The sequence below is a fragment of the Coloeus monedula genome (assembly GCF_965178545.1).
Source record: "Coloeus monedula genome assembly, chromosome: 7".
NCBI lineage: Eukaryota > Metazoa > Chordata > Aves > Passeriformes > Corvidae > Coloeus > Coloeus monedula.
In genome coordinates, this window is record NC_138787.1 from 2,973,956 (window position 1) to 2,998,015 (window position 24,060).

Here is a 24,060-nt window from a genome sequence, read left to right on the forward strand (position 1 = left end):
CTCATGGAAGAAGGTTTACATCTTTGCCAGAGCCAGGCTGCTCAAAGCCTGAGATCCAGTTATCAGGATTTGTTGTGCTGCTCTCTTCCCCCTCCTTCCTACAGCTAAACCTGAAAAGGGTTTTTGTACAAGCATGTCCCATAATCCCATCCTGGAAGGCTTCATCTCATTGACAAGGTCCCATGAAGTGGTGTGTAAGGACCATGTTCTCGTGCTGCCTGACACACAACAGCCCTTCACCAGTCACACACAGCTCTACCAGACAGGTAGAGAGCAATACAGACTTCACAACTATTGTATCAGGAACCCTGGACTTTTCTTTTGGGGAACGAAGTAGAAAAGCTACGTGTAAGGGTTTACAACCATCTAGTCATGTTGCAATGCACCTACTGATCATCTTGCAGGGGCTGTCCAAGTCAGTGGAAGACAATCCAAGTATTTCCACTGAATTGAGTATACCTGATTTTGGGGCCTTTTCAGAGTCACAGGTGAATTTACAACATGGTCAGAATGACTGGAGAAATCTGCTTGGTTGACTGGCACTTGAAGAGGGGTATAAGCACAAAATTAAACCAGTGGGCTTGTTAGAATTCTGAGCCCTGGGGAAACCCAAGGAGCCACCACATCAGAGCAAAGGCAGAGGAGATGCCGGGACTCTTGGTACCACTGCAAACCAAAATCAGGCATGTCAGCTCCCAGCTCCTTCAAACACCAAAAAGGACATGGTAAGGATGTGCCTCTTCTAGGTGATACTGCAAAGGGAAAAAAATGCTTCTCACGGCAGTTTTACTGAATATGGAGTTGAAATGCTTTCTCCCCCTTCGAGAACACATTAGAAAAAGAAGTGCCAACCCCTTAAAAACGAGGTGCCAGCCTCTGCATTTCTGCTGATGCCACGGTGGTTTGGGATGCAATGGATCTCACCTGGCACTTCTGCACACCCTGCCATAGATTCAGATCCACGAGCTGTATCCACACACACCTCCTGCCTACACGTCTGGATGTGTCCCATCCCCTGCAAGTGCTGGGCTCCAAGGAAAGGAAAACTGAAAACCATCGCTGCTGTCAATCTCTCCCTCTTCTAGTTTCCAAGAAACTTGCAGAGATAATCCCCTCAGACAGGCTGGACTGATGGCATCCTGCTCAATGCAGACAAAACAGCAGGAAAAGCAGAGCGATGCAGAGTGACGTCTGTCAAATTGGGCACTTACATCTTAAGAGGAGCTGTAACTTTTAATGATACTAAGGACAATGGCAATTCTGATGGAAATTATCTCTGTAGCTACAGTTTCAGGTGGGGAATGTATTGGCAGGAAGCAAGAAAGGAAAGAAAGTTTGAAAGGACCTGATGAATAAATTTGGAGGCAAAAACGGCTTCCGCATTATGGCTGAGGTGGGAAGTCATAAACCAGGGGAGAGGAATAAAAAAGGAACTGGGATAGCATTCATCAGAGATACTCCTGGAGGAGAAATTAGAATCATTTTCATTGTTATTGAAATTGCCTGTGATCTCAGGCAGATTAGCAGAAGATTGCAGGAAAATTCAGAGAGCTTTCAGCTGAGAAATTTTGCAGGTGCCAAACTTGTGGAGAAGGAGCTGGTGAACAAGTCCCACCTGAAGATGAGACTGAAACCCGCCCACTTCTCTTTTGGGCTGCTCACTTGGCTTTCACTATTAGCAGCACATAAATAACCATCTAATTTGTGTTAAAAATTTGGTAAATGGCTCTTCTGTATGTGCCAATACAAAAACTTGCAAAGGGCAAAACTTTCTCTCATTTTTGTCACTTAATAAAATAAAAATCATCCAGCCAGCTAGTGGAGATACAATATCAATTATAGTACAGAAACCATAACCACTTAGATTTTCCATAGGTGGAAAGTTGCTCAAATAAACAATCTGTTGAGTAATCGTAGACAAGCACACTCACTGAAAACACCATCAGGTTGCAAATGACTTTGCAACAGGAAAAAACGACTAAGTCATTAGATAATTTATCTGCAGTGAAAAAATTGGAGCGGTATCCTACTTATATGGAGCACTAGCAATACAAATGAACTTTGCCATCCAAAAATTGAAAAATGCTTGCACCACACTGCAGATTGGCTAAACCAAGGACCTGGCTTTCAAGAAGCAGAAGAATCAGATGCTGAGATCCTGTTTTTAAAGGAGCCCTCAACACACACACAAATATTACTAACATAAAAGTCTTTCCATATGCTGGGGACCAGGCTTGGATTCTGGAGATGGAAAGGCACAGGGATGCTCTAATCGCCCCAGGTCGTGTATTCCTCTCCTCCCTTCATTCCCAGGCCATGCCTGTCCATAACTAGAAACAACATTATCCTTGCCATTCTTTTGTAAACATTCCTGGGGCGCTCTACAGATCAGTAAGGCAGACAAGGGGCACAAAAGATGTGCCTCATCCTGGGTATCTTGGGCCCACGTCTGATGAGTCAGGATTGTGACGGCTTTAGGAGCTTTTTACTCATAGATTTGACCTGTGCCACACAATTTGATGAGTTTAAAAGGCTCCTGGAACCATGTCTGGATCTGAAGAGTGACTCCTCCATTAGCTGATGAGAGAGACAACCTTGAGCCAAGTGCTGGCCCCTTTTCCACCAGAGCCATGTATCTGCAGTCTCGTGGTTGCTTTTCTCTCCCAAGAGCAGTAGCAAAGCTCTCTGTAAAAACATGACTTTGCACTTCTTCCATAAGAACTCTCTCTTTGCTTTGATATAGGTCTCATTTTATTCCTTACAATAGTTGCACCTCACCTACCCTGGGGCTGAGGGGACTGGAGCTCTCTATTACTTTGGTGATAATTTTTATGACTAGATTACAATAGTTTTTAGTTCAGACATGCCCAGTGCCCAGGGAAGGGGACTCCTTCTGAAAGGTTACGGATATGACAGAGGGGACTGTGGCTCCAATGTGCGAAGCACAGCCCTGTTCAGACACAGACAAAATGTCTTTGTGTGCTTCATATTTGTTAAGCTCCTTTTAATGTCAGCAGGGAAAGTGAGCCCAGCTGGCAGCTTTCTGCTCTCCACTCCCTCCTGGTTGGCTTTTGCAATGAAGGAGCTGTATCTAGCAGAAAGCCTCCAGGAGCAGGGAGAAAGGAACCGAGGACCTGGTCAGAAAGGTGATCCCTTTTACATGTGTTTTCCCTATACCTGAATCTGCTTTTTCCTCCTTTGTCCACAATGAGAGACGGGAGAAGGTGGCGAGATCAGCTCCGGGTACTGATAAAACACTGAATTTCTATTATGGAGGTAGGTATAATACAATCAGTCATCACTGGGGAGATTTGGACCTTGGTCCCATTCCTTCTCCTCAGTTTCCCACCTGGCTTGTCAGATAGCCACAATACTGGCCAGGCTACAGATTTATAACGGTGAGGGACTGTTTTACTCACAAGATACCCAGGTGATAGTTATTCAGCCTAGCTGAACACAAACCTTGAGCCTCTGTGCTTTGCTCCAAGACAAGCTCCATGTCCCCACACACTCAGGCAGCTGGAAATCAGCAGGGTGATGGACTGGTGGGTGACTCCTGGCTGGAGCAGCAGCCAAGGGCACATGGGAGCTCCTCCTGCCCCACACCGCAGACTGCAGTGCTCCATCACCCTCAGCTTTGGCCTTGCCTGTGGTGTTGCACCTCTCGTGCCCTAAGGGAAGCTGCTCCCTGGTACTGCAGCAGGAGCTCCTGCATCCCCTTGGCATCCCAACACGCTACCTCCTTCCCCTTGGAGGAGCAGTTCCCTCCTGAATGCTTGCCTCAGCTCAGCAGCATGCAAACTCCACAGAGAAGTATCTCACTGGTACTAAACTTCACACCAGTGTAACATCCCAGTGCATCACTTGGGATCCACAGAGATGCAGCAGTTCAAGGCAGCAGAGAACCTGCAGCTCTTTACAAGCTGTCACCAAGGAGAAGGCATTTTCCAAATCATCCTGTCTGCCCCTTGCATCCAGTGCTTCATGGCAATGCTTAAACCCTCAGGAGAGGAGCCAGCAAGGTCTGGAAGGTTTCTGTCCCTCAGGGGATGTCATCATTTGGTTATGAGCACAAGCTGGGAAGGATGCGAACTGAAAATAGGTTTGAATGGGTTATCTGTGATGAAAGAATACACTGGAGTCTGCTTACACAGGGAGCACACTGGGCTAACCCTCAGTCAGAAAGGTTTTGCTGACTGGGATGACCACAGTTAGCAGACTGAAAGATTCCCTGCTTTCAGGACCTGTTTCAAACCCTATTGCTTCTCCAAGCATACTGATTTTACTGTAATTCCCAAAGAATTACCTCTGAAATTACCACAGAACAGAGTAAAGAAGTCTCATGTATCCTTATTTTGCAAGCAGACTGAGCATTGTCACTACATAACTTATCTAATTACAGTTTTAAAAACAGTAACTAGAATAATTGGCTGATTGAGCATTATTTCTAATGAATACAATTCTGCATAGAGCACATTCCAGTGGCAACAACGCATACCTGCACTTCCCCACGCTCTGGTAGGAAATAGTTTCCTAAAACCTTCTCACCAATGAGCTGTGAATGTTTCTAAAGATGACATCCTTCTTCCTAAGCTAATGACCTGAGGATCACCTGCTCACCAGCCCCACAGAAACACCCTGAGTGACAGAGATGAACAGTTTGGGAGAGCCAAGGGATGACCAGTTCTCTCCTTGGCCACACTGAGCATTATCTGGCACAATAATAAAGCCTCAGACTTGATTTTACCACTCTTGGAAGGATTTGGTAACACCTGCATGTCCTACATATTCTATTTTCTTAACAGCAAGGCTCCAGCAGCAATGGAGGGAGGGCAGGGGAAGTGCCAGAGCTTCTCCTCTGCCTGTGCACAGATATCCCCTCTCCTTTGGTAGCTCCCTGGCCAGCCTCTACTCTAGAAGCAAGCAGAGCTGATGGGCTGTTTCCTGGAGTGAATAACTCAAAGCCCAGCCACAGCTCTGGCAGTACAAATGCTGGGCACACATTAATTCCTGTGTCATATTTACTGGAAAAATACCAATCCTTTGGGATTGCACGTACAGGCTGAATTCTGCACTGGGCTTCTGCACTGTGACTAAAACAGGGGGCTTGTGCTCAGTTCCTGCTGATTCTGAATTGTGGGGATGCTCAAGTTTTGGGTCTCACCCATTTCAGTGCTACTGAGCTCTGAGCTTTTGGGGCCTCCCACGTATTGCTGTGATCCAGGGAAGAAAATTCCATGGATTTTTTTAGCTGAATTCTGAATAAAGCCCATCTTCTTTCACCTACTGTAATGACATATTTGCATAATGTGATATATATGTTACAAAATCAGTAGCTAAGTACATAGCATAATTTTAAAAACAGGTTTCACTATAGATCAATATGTGACAGACCTATCTATTTTAGTATGTTTTCTTGCTACCAATTATGACAGAAATACAGTAAGTCAGTAATTTTAGATTCCTTTGCATAGACATTGTCACTGTAATTTTGCCAGGAGGAAGATAATAAATCATACTTTTCCATCTGACTGATGTTCTGTTTCCCCTGTCTGATTTCAATGGCTGTATGCTATCTTCAGAACTGGCATTGTTCATGCCTCCTTTTATTAAAGCACAGGCACGTTATTGAATTTCTTTTGTATTACAATTTTCTAGCCATATGTGAAATTGCAGAACACACAAGAAGAAGAAGGGGAAAAAAAAAAAGAAAAAGCCCCACTTGCTTGAGTCATAGTAGAAAAAAATGCTGCTGCACACATCTAGGAGAGAAAAATGCCAATATTAAAACGGAGGCCACGTGCTGGCCCTCTCCACCCAGGACTGCCACACTCTTGTTTCTCACCTAAGAGCACCACCCCATTAGTAACACTCTGGAACATCTCAAGTGCTCCATTCATATTTGATAAGCTTGCACTCCTAGGCTGGGTACCTGGTGGTCTGAGCCAGGCTGTTGTTTATAGCACTTAGTTTCTATTTCTGGCACAGTTCTGGGGGTGGGGAATCACTTTTTGCTTTCACTGCCTCCTTTTCTCCAGCATCAGGATGGACACACTGCGATTCAGGGGCTGAGAGCTCCTGGGATAGCAGCTGCATACCTGCCTGCATGTGCCTTTTGATGAGAGGCCTTGCTTTGTTCAGTTATATTCAGATAATTGCATTAATAAAACATTTTAAAGAGCATTAACAAAGGAGAAGGAGGTACCACTACTCTGAAGTAAAGGTTTCCATAATGAGCTGAGAATTAGTGTATGGTAATGCTGTGCTTATACAGTCCCTCATATATTTTGGCTTCTGATTACACCCTGAAGAACCCTGCTAGAGCTGTGTCCCCACTGTGCAGAGCACTGCTCAAGAAGACATAAAGTCAGCAAGATACAAAAACCATCACTGAAGGATTACAGGTGATTTGTGGACAAAACAAAGCAATGAACTTAAGATATAGTGGCAGGGAACAGGGGAAAGAAAAATAAAGCAGAACTTTAGCAACAAAATCCTGGCTTTTTTCAAGTCAGCAGAGATTTTGCCCTAGAAGCAAAAATTTCACCCTTCCTGCTTTTTTGTTGGTTTTTTTTTTTTTTTCCAGTGTGAAGGAAAAGGCAAGGGCAAGAGCAAGGGCTGTTCTCCCATCTCTCCACCCTTGTGCTGATGCAAAGGACAAATATTTGGGCATCATCTAGGGGCTTTTTCAGTGAGGATAGGTTTGGGAGGAGCAAAGGTGGAAGGGGAGAGGATAAGAAATTGGAAAAGTCATTGGGAAGGGCAGGCAAATAAAGTCAGCAGCAGAGGACAAGCGCTGGCAGAGCCAATGGCTGGATTAAATTGCAGCTCTGTGCTTGGCAGAAAGGAGGACAGCCACTGAAGAGCACCCAAAAGATGCCCAGAGTGTTTCCCAAGTCCAAGTTCACAACTGCAGGGTGAAGCTGCTCTTCTCACTGGAACATCATCAGGAAGGCCAAAACCTCTTGTGTTCCCACCCAAAGGATAACTCACCCACTGCTCTGCCAGGCCAACACAGGTATTTTAATATCTGTGCTTAGGAAATTTCTGCCACTGCCTTGGAGGAGGATGGCACGTGCTCACCCTCCTGCAGGGACAGGGAGCAGTCCCTGCCTGTCAGTCTAACATGGAAACAATATTTCAAGATGTCAGCTTGACAATCTCTTGTGAGCTGACCATTTATCTCCCAGCAATGGCATTTTGCTACATACCCAGAGGTCTGCAGAAGGTTATTCTGGATGTGCCTCTGTTGGGTGATAAGAGACCTAGGAAGTTTCAGAGCTGATTATGGACTTCCAAACTGACAGCCCAATCCTCTTCCAGTGGCTCCTCACAAATACACCGTAACCACTCCATCATTCCACTTCTCAAAGGTGTGTGCTTTTCTCAGCAAGTCGTGCAAGAGAGCAAAAACTAATCAGCACTTAGGGACTTAATCTTGCCTCAGTGACATTTGCAGGATTTCTCCATCAGCTGCCAATGAACATCCGTCACACTGGTGGAACACTGTCTCCTTAACTTCACATCAGCTGCTGGCTGGGAACATTCATTTAAGACACAACCATGTGTACTTAAAATAACCAAGACCAATCTCTATTTGCTTGTTTTGTCTCTCTGAGAAGAAAGGGGAGGGTTAACAACCTCCCGAAAGATCTCTGCTCCTACAGGTGAGTGCAGAGCACTCGGAACTCAGACCTTACCCTCCAGGACTGAAATCAAAGCAAGGATGATGTGCAGGAGAAAAAACAGCTGCCAAGTGACCTCGGGAGTTCCTGCCAAATCCCTCTGGGGAAAACAGCCTAAGACTTCCAACATCCTTCACACCTTCCCTGCAGCCACCACAGCTGCCTCCACCCCTGCCCTGAGAGGGGCCAGTGGGGACCTGAGTGATCACATTAGAGTCCAACAAAGAGAAAAGCAGAAAACAGGATGGGAAAGGGAGAGGGATCCCAGTAAAACCCACCAGACCTACCCTCTCTCCTGCTCCACAGGTATCAAAATCCTGACCACAGGGTATCAATCTGTATTTTAGATACATTTGAATCACACCATGATTAACATTAGAGAGACTGTGCTGGCCTCTCCTGCAGGGGTTTCCAGGTGGGACCACAGCCTCAGCCAAAGCTGGGGAAAAGTCCCACTGAAACCAGGGGGTGAAGCAGGCTCTGTATGGGCAGCTGGGGCCCCAAACCCACCAACATCTCCCAGGACCCATAACAGACCTATGAAGATGCTACATGGGTTACTAAGCCATCTGTCAGGGACACAAAATTACAAAAGGATACAAGAAAAACTCTTAATGGGTTTAGATTTACAACTGAACTTCAGTTCAGCATTTCAGCTGTACACATTAATGATTGAGGGCACAAGTATAAATATTTGGACAGCTGTCTAAGCTACATGGCTTGTTGTCATGTTTGTATTTTGTGCTTATGACTGTTATGATTCAAAAAATCAGAGGTACAAAATCTGTTCACTAGAAGAAAGCTAAATATTCAAGAAATGGTCCTTTGTAACTACTCCTTTACCCTGAGAGCATCACAGTTACTGCCAGTGGTAAGAAAAAAAGATTAAATCACATCTGGATTTCTCACCCCAAACCTAAGAAAAAATCTAGAAACAATACAGGTAAATTCACCCAACTGGAAGCCTCTCACAGATTTTGATATCCTAGAGAAAAAAAATCCAAGAGAAAAAAATTAATCCCAATTTGTGAAAGATCAGGCAGCTGAAATTTCTACAAGATGAGTCATTCCTGGCACACACACACAGACACACACTTGCAGAAGATTTTTAAATAGAGGCTAATTTCAGCTGAAACTCAGCAGTGACAAGCACTTCTATAGATGACGATTTGGAATCTACATACCAGCAAAAGTAAATCAAGTGGGTGAAAGGGTTCTGAGACCACATAAAACAGTGCCTCTGTTTCCACTGAAAGCAGCCCGGGTTTGAGTCAGAACAGCCTCTCGTCTTTGACTTCAGTGTGTGTACAATGGATGTCAGAAAGTTTGCAGACCTTATAAATTCAACGGGATGAGGGAAGGGAAGAACTCAGACCCTGTAAAACCTATGAACTGCTCAGGATTTCATCTCCAGGGATAGCAGGTAAAATATTCTGTTGAAATAAACAACGAAATGCTTGGGTGCCTCATAAAGTCAAGACTTCAGAGCAGCAGCTTCCTCAATCTTGAAGTTCTGTCTGTCCTATAGAATTTATAAAGTTATAGTTCACAGGTGCTTCTTTTTTTCCCACCAAACACCCCTGGGAATGTTCTTCCATTGTCTGACTCTCCTACAGTACTTTGAGGAAAAAAGCAATTCACTGTTTATTCTAGGTAAACACAGAGATTTCCAAACATTGGTTTCTGCCCTATTCCACAACATATTGAGCTCTCAGCAAAACACAGGTCTAGGTCAAAAGTTTGACTGTCAGCTAAATTAAGTGTGAAGGATCTGTTCTGGACAGAAGGTTACTGTGTGTGAGAGTGGTGTGACACCACCTACTTTGTGCTTCTCAGAGGGTACTGGAACTTTGCTTTCCACACAATACCCCAAGTATTTGAATACAGCAAGCAATGAACCAGATGGCTCCTAACCTCTCCAATAGCATTTCCCCCTTGTATTCTGTTTCCCTAGAGTTTAAGCTGTTATCAGGATGAAATTATTTCTTTCAGGAAAAGTGATTACTACTTTTCCCCTTGATTCACATCCAAGAGACTTTAATGACACTGAAATCTCTTCAAAGAGTCCTTACAAATTTCTGCTTCCTAAAAACACATCCTTGTACCTCTCACATAAAAACACGACCACCTAGGTGGGATATCTCACCACCTGACAACACAGCAGTCAAAATGGGACCACTGAAATGTGATCATGGGATGAACTTGGGCTAGGCCTTCTCAGGACAAGAAGAAACTGTTATCTGAGCAGTTCACAAGATCAACATCTTCACATCCCTCAGAGAAGCAAAAAAGCAGGTTGATCAGGGTGGCCCCCAGGAGGATTTTCCTCATACATTTGCTTTACCTTGTTTGTGACATTAAACTGTCTTGTCCAGACTCAGTGGCTGCAGTTTCAGATGGACAGAAAAAGATAAACATACACCACAGGATAGAAGAAAGGAACTACTAGCTGCTACCTTCCCTGAAAATGACAATTTCTGTGAAGCAGGGAATTGCCACCTATGTTACCAAGAACTGGTGAAGTGCACAGACCTATACGAAATTATTTTCATTGCAGGAAAGACAGTAAACTGGCCAAGTGTACAATAAGATCAGGCACACAGCCATGAACAGTTATAGGCTGTTGTCAATTATGGAGGTTCAACTCTTAAAGCCACGTGAGCTGAAGAACAAACTTGTGTACCTACAGCTTTTCCAGCCCCTGTTCTTCATTGTGAAATGCTGTTTTTCTTAGCAGAATTCAAAGCACGGGATCAAACTCATTAGAATGAGAACTGCAGGTTGTGTAATGGTTTTGGAAAATACCATCTTGTTTTTAAGATATATTTCAGGATTTCTTTATGACATTCCTTACATGAACTCAACCATTACAATGAAACCCCACGCTTCTCATTGCCTGAGATGCTCATCTGCCTAGGAGTTCATCTTCTCCATTCTAGACAGCCTTATCACAGTTGAAATGAAAAAATTAAATAGAGTTTACCATCTACTTTTTTGCATGCTCATACAGTTATGAGTAACAAGTCTCAGCACTGTGCCATCAATATTTTGTTATCCAAATTGCAAAAGGGGTTCTTAAAAAGCACTCAGTACTGGTTTACACACCCTTAGGTAGTCCAGCATGATCCATGCTATGAGCAAAGGAGGTAGATGGAGAGGACTGGCAATTCCCACAGGGGCTTTTGACTGACCACTGGCCCTCAGGGAGTGCACATAAGGGGGAGGTGACAGCTTTTACATGAGCCAGATCTGCATCACAGCTAAAAATGACTTCAACGTCAGCATCCATCAATGGCAGTAAGCAAATACTGAGTGCCTTTGAGAGCTCCCAACAAAAATACAATTCCTAAAGCATACTAATATGAAATACTGAAGAAAGGGTTCCATACCTTAAATTCCTCCAAGATTTTGTAATTTTTCCCATGATATTCACAAAAGTTTTTCACTTCTTTGCATTCTGGACAGCATCCATTGTGTTCCACTTTTGTGCACTTTGGGTGGATTTTAGGGCATTCCGGTTGATCGCAAACAGGTCCATCCTCAGTACAGACACAGGGACAGTTGGAATGTCCTGGGAAAAAGCGTTCTCCCAGTTTGTACACAAAGCCACTGTCATCCACACAGCCCTTCCCCCGGTAATCATCAAAGATCAGATTGTCATTACTGGAGGTCTGGTCCCCTTCATCAGCAGGGTAGTCTTCATGATTGATGGCAGCTGGAGTGACCAAACCAGGGAGCACAAACAGAAGTATCCAGGCTTCATGGATATGAAGAGCCATCCCCCTCCTCAGCTTCTCCATGGGACCTTAATGCCAGACACAAATAGTTGCTTCCATAGGGAGACCAGTGTTGTGGTCTGAAAACAAACAGTTTTAAGTGAGAATGAACTCAAAATTCAAGGAATATTGACTTGTAAAGGTAATTGTTTCAATCAGCACCGAAAATAAATACAAGTTTTCAAACGGCACAGACAGCTATCACTGTTTCACTTGAATTAAACCTCTTCTTAACTATTGCTAAAGAGAACAAAGCATGTGAAACACCTAAATTAGACACACATGCCTGGATGCATATGACCACAAAATATCTCTGAAGGAATGGTGGCTCACAGAATCATCTAATTTCTACTTTCCTCATTTTTGCAGTTGTGTTTTTGGATGTACCAGAAATTAAACCAGCTGCCTGAAATCACATGGTGATAGGCAGCTCGGAGGGTTTTGAAGGCAAGTTTAAGAACCGTCTCCTGCGGTGGCCACTGTTCCTTAGTGCTACGTATGGAGCACAGCCCACTTCATTAAACCGAGGTGGGAAACCTGAGCTGAAAAAAGAGTTAAACATAATCTGTTGTCAGAACTGTGTCTGATCTGAAAGATGGTGCTGAGTTAAACTTGGGCTGCAAGAGGTGGAATACTACAGAATCTAACTTACAGCATTTCTGAAGACAGACTTCCTGGGCTACCAACACAGCCCAGCCTGCAGCAGGTACATTTAATCCCGACAGAAACAAAGATGCAATTCACCTTCTCCATTATTCAGCATTTCAGTAATTCCCAGCAAAAAACCTGGAGCACAGGATGTTCAATGCCTGCATAATGCATGGAGCCGCTGAAATGTGCCTGCCTGATTAAGCTGGAGCCTTTCTAAAACTTTGGGAGCGATGCAGCACGGCCTGACCTTCGGTGAGCTGTGCTGAAGCGGTGGAGCCCGGGAGGGAAAGGGGCTTTGGGTGACCCCCGGGAGAGTCGGCGCCAGGCGAAGCCTCCGTGCCGGTGTCTTGGGAGCACTTCTGGCTGCCCATGGTGCCACATCACTGCCACCAACCTGCCCACACACCAGCCAACAGCCAGTGCAACCCTGGCAGCAAGCTGGTTTCTGACCTCTCTTAAAAGACCTGGGCAAAGTATTACAGGAAACTTTTAAATGAGATGAAATATCAGCATTACATGGACTGCAGAACTACGGAGGTAGATCCTGGCACAAATCAAAGAAAAAAGGACTGTTGGGGTGTGTGTGCCATCCCTTCTTTTCCTCCATTCCCAGAGCATGCACACACAGGCACACGGAGTCTACACAAACATGCATTAACCTACACACACAGGCAAACATGCACTCCCCCGCACCCCTCGGGGAGACATTTTTTATATATTGGCATTTTTGGTGGACTGCAGATGTTCAGCAATTAATTCTCCCTTAATTGAAGCAAAAAAGCAGCAGCAGGAGAAGAAAGCTTTAATCCCAGAGAAGCAGCTAAGGGATCCTGTTGACAAAGCAGTTTTTCCGAAGCCACAACAGAGGGAGACACCGGATATTACACAAGCTTTATCAAATTCGAAAAGATATCTTCTTAATTGAAGTACTAGCTGTGTTTCCATCACAAGGACTATGCACCCTCTTGTTACTCCTATCAGCAGTATCTACTGTAACATGCTGTTTGGAAATCCAGCGATTCATGCAGATACGGCTGCTTTACATATCTACAGAGCAGAGAATCTCCCCACCTAACGCTACAGGTAGGTTGCAACACTGCAGATTTGTGAGCATTTAGGGTAAAAAAAAAAGCAGCAAACAAAGTAATTCATATCTGAGGAAATGTGAAACAATTTTGAGAATCTGTTGAAGTTTGATGAAGCAGCTCTCGAAACAAACGCGTGTGTATATATATGTATACAAAAGTTCTCCCCAGATCATAAATAAGAGCACTAGATTTTGCTACAGCAGCTGAGATGTCCCACAGCAACTCACAGGCACTCGGCTCGATCCTGGAAATCAGACAGACTGCAGACGTCTTGCACGGACACATTTCAACAAGTAAACAAATGCTGCTTGGCTCAGAATTAGTTTATATCTTCAACTTTATCATAATTTCTCAACCTGAGGGAGGCCAGGATCGTAGGTAAGTCTCTGAAACGTTTCCATCCGCCTTCCCTCACCCCAAGTGAATAATTCACACCTACCTGATCAGGCTGGATGTGAAAGCTGAGACGGGTCACAGGCCAACATGGACTGAAAGGTCAGAAACAGATCAGTGAAAGCAGTTCCTCCTAATCACGTTTTCGGTGTTGACTCACGGACAATCCCTTTTCCTCCACCTCCCATCGCAAAACAGGGGAGCGCGGCAGCCCAGCAACCACAACATGAGAACTGAGCTTTAACCCGGCGCCGAGGATTCAGAGGGAGCAGGATTCAGGCGGTCCGGAGACCGCGATGCCGCGCAGAAACCCCGGTGCCAGCAGCAGAGTCATCGCGGCGAACTTGGGCTGCATCTCCTCAGGTCTCGGGGCGGGCGGGGGAGAGAAAACAACCCATCCCTGTCCCCTCCCTGTGCCCAGCGGATCTCCTGCGGCTCCAGCTTCGCCTCGGCGGGGGAAGAGGGGGGAGCGATCGCGGGTTAGGCGGGAGGCAGGCGGGGGAGGGCGGGCGGAGGAGCCCCGCGCCCGGCGGGCGGGCAGCCCCCGCGCCCCTCCGGGGACTCCCCGGCCCGGGCGTCGGCCATGCCCGCGCCGCGCAGCTCCGCGCTCCCTGCTTGCTCTTATTAGGATTAATTTCTTTTTTTTTTTTGGGGGGGGGTGGTAAAAAAAAAAAAAAAGAGAAGAGCCGGGGGAAAAACCCAAAAAATAATGCAGGGCGGGGCGCCCCCGCCCCGGCCGCTGCTCCGCCTGCCGCTGGTTGGGGCGACGGCTCTCCTCAGAGCTGCCCCTCAGATCCACCGGCTCCCGTCAGATGCACTGGCTGGAGCTCCCGTCAGCGCGGCTTCCCTCAGCCCGCTTCCCCTCAGATCCACCGGCTGGGGCTCCCCTCAGCCCAGCTCCTCTCGGCCCCGCTCCCCCCTCAGATCCACCGGCTGGGGCTCCCCTCGGATCCACGGGCTGGAGCTCCTCTCAGCCCGGTTCCCCTCGGATCCGCGGGTTGGCGCTTCCCTCAGCCCCTCCGCGCTCTCCAGCTCCGGCTCATCGCCGCTGCCCTGGTGGTGTCCGGGAAAACATTCCCCATGGCCGCACTGTGGAAACTTCGCCTCATCTTCCTACAGGGCTCCGCCGGGGAAGGGGCGCCCCGGCTCCTGTGGCTCGTGCTGCGCTACATTAAAAATCAATCTCCTTGCAATTCGGCTGCGCTGGCATTAGGCGTCATTGTAAAGCTGTTTCTCCAGAAACCACCAAAAGAGAGATTCTTGGTGTTGGGGAAAACACGGTGACAATAGAAAGAGGGAGAAATTGAGGGGTTTATTTGGACAAAATGCTAAATAATGCTCCGTTTGGGCAAATATTCCCCGAACAGTGCAAACACGAGCTATGAACCTATAAGCCGGCGTTGCTGTTGTTGAACCGCTCTTGTGGAAGGCGATGAAGGCCACGTGTGTCACTGTGCTCGGGTCCAGAGGCAAACCCTGCCATCGGTGCCTGCGGAGAGCAGGTGATCCTGGCCATGGAAGCGCACGCAGCGCACCTCGACCCTGGGGCCCTGCAGGACGGAGAGCTGGCCCACGGCCAGGCACAGCACCTTGACGGAGGCCTCGCTGCTGGCCAGAGCCACCAGGCCACCTGAAACACAGAGCAAAGGCATTGAGGTTGGCAAAGGCTACACAAGAGAGCAGCGCTGGAAGTTTTGAGATGGTGGCTTTAAAGCCACACGTGTGTGTACTCTTGTTTCCTGAGATAAATTAACAGAAAGTTGGACAGATCAGTCACAATGAGATTGGATTTTGGAGCGATTAAGCCAGTCTGCAGACCTCGTGTTCTCCTCACAAGGAGCCTGGCTATTTTGATAGAATCACAGAATCTGCTGAGTTGGAAGGGCTCCACAAGTATCATCGAGTCCAACTCCTGGCCCTGCACAGAACACCCCAAGGGTCACACCGTGTGCTCAAGAATGTTGTCCAAATGCTTCTTGACTTCCTGTCAGGTTTGGTGCTGTGACCGTTCCCTGGGGAGCCTGTGCCAGTGCCCAACCACCCTCTGGAGGAAGAACCTTTTCCTAATGTCCAACCTAAACCTCCCCTGACACAGCTCCAGGCCATTCCCTCAGGTCCTGTCACTGTTCCCCACAGAGCAGAGATCAGTGTCTCTCTCTCCTCCTCACAAAGAAGTTGCAGACCCTGATGAGCCTCCCCTCAGTCTCCTCCAGCTGAACAGACCAGATGCCCTCACCCACTCCTCACACGGCTTCCCCTCAAAGCCCTTCAGCATCTTTGTTGCCCTTTGGATGCTCTCTGATAGCTTAATAATTCTTTTATGTTACAGTGACCAAAACCCCACACAATACTCAAGGCAGGGCTGCCCCAGTGCAGACCAGAGCAGGACAATCCCTTATATTTGGATACAATTATTCAGGGACAAATTCTGACACACAACTGAACATCAGAGGAGTAGATGCTCTCCTAATACCTGGAGGTATCAACATCAGACCATGCTTTTGATGAAGATGTGAGTTTTCAGGTGAATTTCCAGAAGGTCAGGCATCTAACTGAACCAAGTGCTTGTTCCCTTGTATCCTTATGGGAAAAAATGACGATAATCAAATCCTTCGTATAGAACAGGGTTTAAGAGTAGAAAAAGTAAAGGAAAACCTAAAAAAGATTCTAAGAAGTTCTCAGTTTCCATGTGCTTTTTTGCAAATCAAATGGACTCAGTTTTCAACACTCCTAAGGAAGCAGGATGTGTTTATAAGTTTATTATTATTCCTGCTTAAATAAAAGCTGGCGGTATGTTTGAAACGCCTCTTACTTACCCAGCCTCCAGATAAAGATTGTCCTTTAGAAATTAACTATAATAATCATGAGTTTCACATACAAAAAACAAAAACCAAACCAAAACAAAAAATCAATACATTCATTTCAAAGCTGATGTGGCCCTAACAACAACGGGATCACTGTACTGTCAGTCGTGATCTTGGTCAAACACCTTTTTCTATTTGGAGCAAGTTCAATATACCCTTCAAATGATTACAGCTCTTCTTATGTATCGAGATTTTCTCTCTGAAAGCAAAGACATCACCAGAAGAAGAATAATTAATATTGACACTGACAAAGTCAACCTGGCACCAAGGTCATCATTTTTTGGGAGGATGATGAAAAACAGGAGATATTTTGCTATTTTTAATAACTCAGGTTATTCACCAAATAGCCAGGTGGGAACATACTGCCCAACACACGTGAGCATGGAGGAATTTATCCGTTTTAACAGTTTAGGGCCCTGGATGTGCCTATGTGATGCACAGTTTATCCAGGGAATATACTGTCCCTCCGTTCAAACTAGGTCATAACAATGATGTTCTCTGTTCTGCTCATGAAGATCTGATGGCTTCATTTCTCCATTTATCAAAAGAAACACGTAGTCTAAAACAGCTTACAAATGCACCAAGAATATTTAACCACAACTTATGCTTAGTGTGGTCATGGATATTTGTGTAAGAAGGCAACTAGGAAGTAGAGCTAACCATGATAAATATGCCCTATTTGCAAACCTTTATAACTACCCAGCTTCTTCATCTAGAACAAAGCCTGACACAGCAAAGATCTGTAGGATGGATTAGAGTGTCCAAAGCAGCAGATGTGAATATTTATTATAAACTCCCCTCCAGCAAGTCTTTGCTGACAGAAGCATTGCATATGGATTGCACTTGCAGCGAGACTCTCCAGGCAATCGCTGGATGACTTCTCCAGGAGCCAAACAAATGCCATTTCTCCAGCAGCCCTGACACCACAACAGCTGGGCAGGGGGTTAATGTCACTTCCAGCTTCTCAAAACCACTAATGAACCCAGTTGTTACAGAGAGGGACAGGCAGGAGAAAAGGTTTGGACAGCTGCAGTCCACTTCCAGAAAGTAAGGGCAGGACAGAGTGACAACTGAGACAAAGTTTCAGCTCATTCACTCTCTGGGTTGAGCAGAGCAGGGCAGACCCCAACCGTGCATTTTTCTAAATGCTTTGCTAGGTAAGTCAGATGCTTGAAGCAAAACCAGAGCACTCATCCTGTCAGTCCATGCCAGTATTCCAACAGTCCTGGGAAATGACAAAGCCAACAGGAAGATAGAGAGGGTCAATAAAAAACAACCAGCTAGGAGGTGCAGCAGTAAACTGCACTGCCTTCATTGCTAGCGCTCACTGGGGAAAGGATGGAGGTGCTCTAGGCAGTCCTGGTGAAGAATGATTCATTTCAGAGGAATTTTTCCCTGAGTTAGGATGTGTTACTATCACTGACCATGAGTACAGCCACTTCCTGGCTCAGGAGCAGCAGGATGCACAGGCAGATGCATGTGAGGGGGAATGCACAAAATGACAACATCTCATTTCTGTCACCCTTTATGTCAGCACTGATCTACGGGCTCATAACAATTTGCTAATTATAATGTAAATTTACTCCCTCCTTCCTTCCAAAAGGAGATGTTTCATTTTGGGAAGAGGGAACAAATTGTGTTTTATTGCTCTTTCAAAATGTTCTCCAATTAGGAAAGCAAACAAAAACTACTACATAATTGTGATGCAAAGCTGTATTTTAATGAAGGATACTTACTTGTCACTAACAAAGGCACTTTGATATAACACTGGAAGAAGATAAAAGCCTGAAGATAGGTTGTTTGTCATACCTTTGACCCAGCTGTCAGGTGGGGCTGGTCTATGCAAACTCACTGAACCCAGCAGTTAGGCTGATTTGCACTGGAATGAACAGATTCTGCTTAGAAGATGCAAAGTCTCCAAGACCTTGACCTCTAGATCTCCCAGCCTCTAGATCTCCAGCTCACAAGGCTCCCAGAACCTGCTCTGGATATATTGGTGCACTTGGCAACACGGGGAGCTAAAGGGAAGCTTTGCTCTGACTGGCCTCATGCCAATCCTGAGCTCAGCCTTCTTCCTCAACCTGGCAGACAAAGAGTGATGACAAAGCACATTGCCACCACAAAGAGACCCTACAGTAGCAGCCTTTGTACTAATCACAGCTGAGTTGCTGTTGCCCATTGCTAGAACACAAGTACTAATTTTTCTGATGTACCCCTATTATGTCCTTAGAATAACATAAGCTCTGACCATCTGGCCACTTGCTTCAAATAGGATGCACTGAGTTGGAAAAGGTAAAGAAAGGTAGCAAAGCCAATTAAAGGTACAAACAACTTCTGTGCAGAGAATCCTTATGAGGGATGACAATTTAGCTGAGAAAAAACTATTTGTGCATTAAAATGTACTTGGCTGATGGTGCTTACTCCATATGTAAACCTCAGGCTTCCGTCCTTTCTTTGGGACCCACAGAGAAATGTGGAGCCAAGCCAGACCCCAAACTACCCACCAGGGGATGGTGAAACACAGGGTTTCCATGAAAATGTTCATCTGAATCCCATTTCAGCCAGGAGCTGCAGGGCAGCCAGAATCTGGAATCTCTGGACAGTCACCTTCTTGGACCAGACTGAATTTGCTCTGAGGAATCACTGCACTTTCAGATCCCTTTTTTTCCCCAGCACTGGAATTAAGTACTGCTGCAGGTTTCCAGTCCCAGTGTCCTACAAAAAAAAGCTCTGTTCTTGTCTCCGGACTGGCAATGCTCTTGGATTTTGGCATTGATTAATGACAAATGCAGTGCAGTTGTTTGGGTTGGAAACACGTTTGTACTTAGAACAATAAAAATCATCCATGCCCTTCTAGAAGAACTATTCATGCTACTAAAACTGTATCTCTACATTTTTTTTTGAGACCAGAACTGAACCCTAAAATCATTTAGTACCTCAGAGATAGTAGTAGGGTTTGGGGGTTTTGTTTTGTTTTGTTTTTTTGTTTTGTTGTTGTTGTTGTTGTTTTTACTTTTAGGACACATAGCCCACTCTGGAGAAAATGAATTATCTTGTTTGAAAATCTGTTCTTGTAAATTTTCCAGAATGTACATAAAGTTATGGGCTTGATAAGGGCCATAGCCACAAAGTGCCAAAAGCAGGAATCTAGCAAAGAACTCACCAAATTTACTGGAGTGTCTGCACTGACCTAAACACGTGAACTTAAAAGCAAAGTTATTGCATTCACTGAGGGTCAGTTGTGTTGGATATAAGTAAGCATCCTGCTTCTTCTCATCTGCAAGGAACTTTGCGTACCTACGCCACTGTGTAAATCCTAAGGAACCAAAGCCCCTCCTGTGAATACAGTATGAAATCCATCTCCTAATTTGAACTGGTGGATAAATTTAAAATAGTGCAGGCGTGTTGAAGCAATCTAATTTGTTACTGCATTTCTTCAAAAGACAGAACTAGACAAGATTAATTTGCTGGGTTGATGGCTCCAAATTACTTGGGGTAAAGGAACAAAACCTGTACTTGTCAAAAGACAGTTTGACAATTTATATTTCATAAGAGCCTAACAGAAATCACAGCCACAATTACTGTCTTTGTACAATGAATTTTGAGTGAAACCTTGCCAGGACCATGCTACACACTGCTTTACATGTCCAAAAAGCTGGAAACTGTGACATCTCTGGAGCAAACCACCACCACTCCTCACTGGTGAGCCCTTTTATATGCCCATTAAAGCATTTAACTTTTCTTTGGGCAAACTAATTTACTAATTCTGTAACATTCCATTATCAAAATACTCTGAAAAGTTCTGGTTTAGCCTGCCAGTACTTCATGTTTCTGGAGTAGTCTAGCAGCTTCTTCAGTGCTAATAAAATAGTGTTGTAACCAAAGTCACAAACTCCACAGCTCCCCAGGCACATCAGGCTGAGACATTCTTCCTGATAACTGGCACAGTTTGCTCGCTTCCAGTAATATTTTCCATAGACTCAGCAACTCAGGCCAACTCTTCTTCTCCAGCAGAACAAGGACAGTGACAGATCAAAACCTCTCTTCACTGCTCCAGCAGCTCCTCCTCTCACAGACAACAGAGTAGTCAAGGAGCAGGATTTGGGCAGTTGCTTCTAGTAACAGTACAGCAGTTACTTTAGACTTCCTTGCAAATAATTCCAATGTGATCGCTTCCCCAATTTAAAAATTAATTGCACTGCCTAACTGTAAGCAAAGCATCCACCTTCAAAGACAAACCCAGCTACTTCTGGGTTTAAATGAAAAAAAACCTTGCGTGGCTTGAAGAAATTCTGTTTATCATAACTGCATGAGACCATTCCTGATGGCAGAGATGAAATAACATATCAAAGAAAGAAAGCAAGAAAAGCTTTGATCAATAGGGAAATGGTTTTTATACACATCAGAACCAATTTAAAGAATTCTCTAGGATCAATTTGGATAGACAGAAATGCTTCTCAGCATTTATTACCTGTGGAGGGAATATTGATCCTATCCATTGATTTCTCCTATGCATGTAGAGCAGCATCTGGTTTTGTTGTGTGGGTTTTTTTCCAAAGAGAGATGACCCAAAGTGGAAGGTATCAAGAAACTACTTGTATTTTAAGGACTTACATTAATGGTTCAACCAATGTCATTACTCAGAACTTTTAAACTCTGTTCAAGAATTGTCAGAATGTAATTTACCTTAATTTTGGTACATGATTGTTAGTCAGTGGAATATATTTTAAGAGAAGTGGTTTTTTTTGAATCTTACTTACCAAAGGCTGCCAATTCCTTACGTAACACATTGCATCAAACATGTTTTCTTTCCTGTTCCCTTTTCAAAAGAATGTCTCTTCATGATAATAAATTGCACAGCCCTAATGGATTACATTCCCTCTGAATTAAGGTCTTTTGTCATTATTGGAGCTGCAACCATTTGCATCATCATGAGGATCCCTCAGCCTGAAGTCTCCTATGAACTGGGCACCTCTCAGGTGAGGTGTGAAAGGCAAAAACACCCAGTCCCTCCTTTTAGTAGTCTGGCTAACACTTAGTTAATGTGCTTGGCTACATAAAAGTAGATGGAATATTTACAAGGGCTGCAAACTATGATTGCAGTGGCTGTAGATAAAATTCTTCATTACTGTCACACTAAGCAGAACGTTATTTACCAGGCAACTGATTTCAACATATGATAGATGGCAGACAGTTGTTTTTGTTCTATAAACAGCTTTCAACAAATACAACAACTATTTCTTGTACACTACGTTTTGCTTAGGAATGCACTTTTTAGACATTATTTTAAGTCCTCTGTTCTCAAATGTGAGTAAAACCTCCTAAGTATTCTCGTGGAAATAATGGTGGTGCCCCTCCTCCCTTTGTCTTCACACTCTAGATCTTTCAAGAGAGAGGGCATAGAAGAATAATCTTGAGCAGTTTGTAATTCACTTGCAGCAATTCACTAAATATTCTCAGTAATGGAGGCCAAAAGGCAAGCTGGGAAAGAGAGAAGACGTCCAAGAATCTGCTGATACAGGTGTTTAATAGACTGCTACCAAAATAAAATCCTTTTGTCATTCTCTCTAGTGACTTTTTTCTTTCCCCTTTCTCAGAAGTATTTAAATAGACATAGATTTGGCAAAGTATATTAGGGAAAATTAGCTCATCTCAGAGTGCACTTAAGCTCGTGACTCACCTTATGCATGTGAAGTCATTCAACTCAGTGCAATCATGTGCTCAAATGAAGCAGGATCAGGGCATCACAAAGAGTCACTACTGCAACAAGGACTTACAGCACAAGATCTTAGAATGAGCCAACTCACTTCTGTTTGGCTTTCAGCAAGACAGCAACAGTCAGGCCTCCTAAACAGGAAGGCAGCTTTTCATGCTGAGTACGGCCATATAGTGCAGGTGTCCTAGATCCAAGGATTGTAAAAAGGTAGTAACAGGAAAGTCAGTGCAGAGAAGCTTCTCAGACAAATTATGCAATAGACATTTACAAAGGTGGAAAGCGATTCCCCTGGAACACAGAAAAACCTCAAATTACCCAAGCAGTGTGTTAGCAGAAATTCAATTCACATCTTTAAAAATCAGCATGTAGACATTTGGCCTGGCTGATAAATGAGTGTGGAGAGGGATGTGGCCTGATGCACTTCCCTCCAAAGAGTAAAGGCGTGGAGTAATGTCTGGCTGATGGAAAAAGAGGAATTCTCTTAACTTCCTGCTCTGTGGAACTGTGACCTAGATGAAGGGGCATTATTCCCAGAGCTTAAACAGATCTCAGAACTCGACAAATCCTTTTTCAAGCAAGAAATCACCAGAAAGTTACTCTGAGCAAAGAAAGCATTTATCTGATAGAAGAAAATCCTTTATATAAAAGAACTTTAATCCTTTTTATAAGGATTTCTAGACTCAGACCATTACTGTAAAGCTCCCTTTCAGCTGGACTTGAGCTTGTTTATATTACATTTTAGTTGGCCTTTTTGGTAGCATTTTGGATTTTTAAAGTAATTTCAAAACAAAGCAAAAAGTATTAAAGCAGAAACTTTTGAAGCAGAGTCTTCAAGATGTTAAAACCTTTCTGGATGTGTTAATGAGGCATGTTGAATATATTAAAAATAAGGTATTGAGAATAAAAGGAAAATACCTTCTGTCTAGGACTGGAGTTTTGAAATGAAAATGTCTGTCAAAGAAGAGTATTTTTATGCATATAATAGGAAGGCACTTGTCTAGCTCTCAGTGTTACCTAGAATACCTGTATGTGGGCACATGTGTAGGTCTGTGTTTCCAAGGGAATCTACCTTGAGGTAAAAAATGGATGAGAAAGAACCAAGCCATCCTGGCAAAAATCCTTGGATTGCTACCGAGTGCGGGACCTCGGGCCCACCAAGCTGTTCTGAAATCAAAAATTCCGAAAGGCAGCATTTGGTTTTTAAATCACCACTGACGGGGAGGTGTTGAGTGACACTGCATCCACAGGGAGCTGCCAGGAGCCCCGGCAGGGCAGTAACAGGTTGGCTGAGAAACTCCCGAGAAGGTGACATCAGTACTGGAGCTGCTGCAGTTGTGCTTGTGCTGCCCAGGGCAACAACATGACAAAAATGTCACATTTTAAGAAAGCAACAGAGGAAAAGAGGAAAGATCAGTATCATCTGATGCTCTTCAAAAAGGAATAGATCACCATAAAATTATCTGCAGGAGTTGCCAAGCTGAACCTCTGCTTGCAAAGGAACTTTCTGAAAGACTTTTTATGTGATGGCAAATGCTCCAGAGCATGGTTACAGTTCACATTCAGATCTTGTTCTGAAGAACAAGCTTTCCTCTTCTGTTAAACTTACATATTGGAAGCAGCATGCCAAGTACTGTACTGCAAGTAACACTATCTCCAGGACACATTAGCTGTTTTCTTGGTGTTTGAAGAGTCACACTTACATTAAATAAAAACTTTCATTAAGACAAGTAATACTTACTGATGAGAAAATGAGAAAAATTAAGTCACAGCAAATTTCTGTCACCACAAATTGAAAATTATTCTAGTTTCTGCTACAAGTGAGGTCCCTGAATACAGATTTGGGTGCAAAAACATGCTTTGCTCTGAATTTCTTACTTGGCTGCAGCT

At 44.4% G+C, this 24,060-nt stretch overlaps 2 protein-coding genes across 2 annotated transcripts in view; both read right to left on the reverse strand.

Annotated features, from left to right (window-relative positions):
- Positions 1 to 11,485, reverse strand: part of VWC2L (von Willebrand factor C domain containing 2 like) — a gene marked incomplete at both ends in the record, with an annotated part of 43,379 nt that extends 31,894 nt beyond the window's left edge. The window contains one exon of the mRNA XM_082284767.1: positions 11,075 to 11,485. Coding sequence (XP_082140893.1) covers positions 11,075 to 11,485 — 411 coding nt within the window. The remainder of the gene's footprint in view (positions 1 to 11,074) is intronic.
- A 3,556-nt stretch (positions 11,486 to 15,041) lies between these two features.
- The window catches only part of SPAG16 (sperm associated antigen 16), a gene marked incomplete at both ends in the record, with an annotated part of 363,061 nt that continues 354,042 nt past the window's right edge, over positions 15,042 to 24,060 (reverse strand). The window contains one exon of the mRNA XM_082285233.1: positions 15,042 to 15,223. Coding sequence (XP_082141359.1) covers positions 15,042 to 15,223 — 182 coding nt within the window. The remainder of the gene's footprint in view (positions 15,224 to 24,060) is intronic.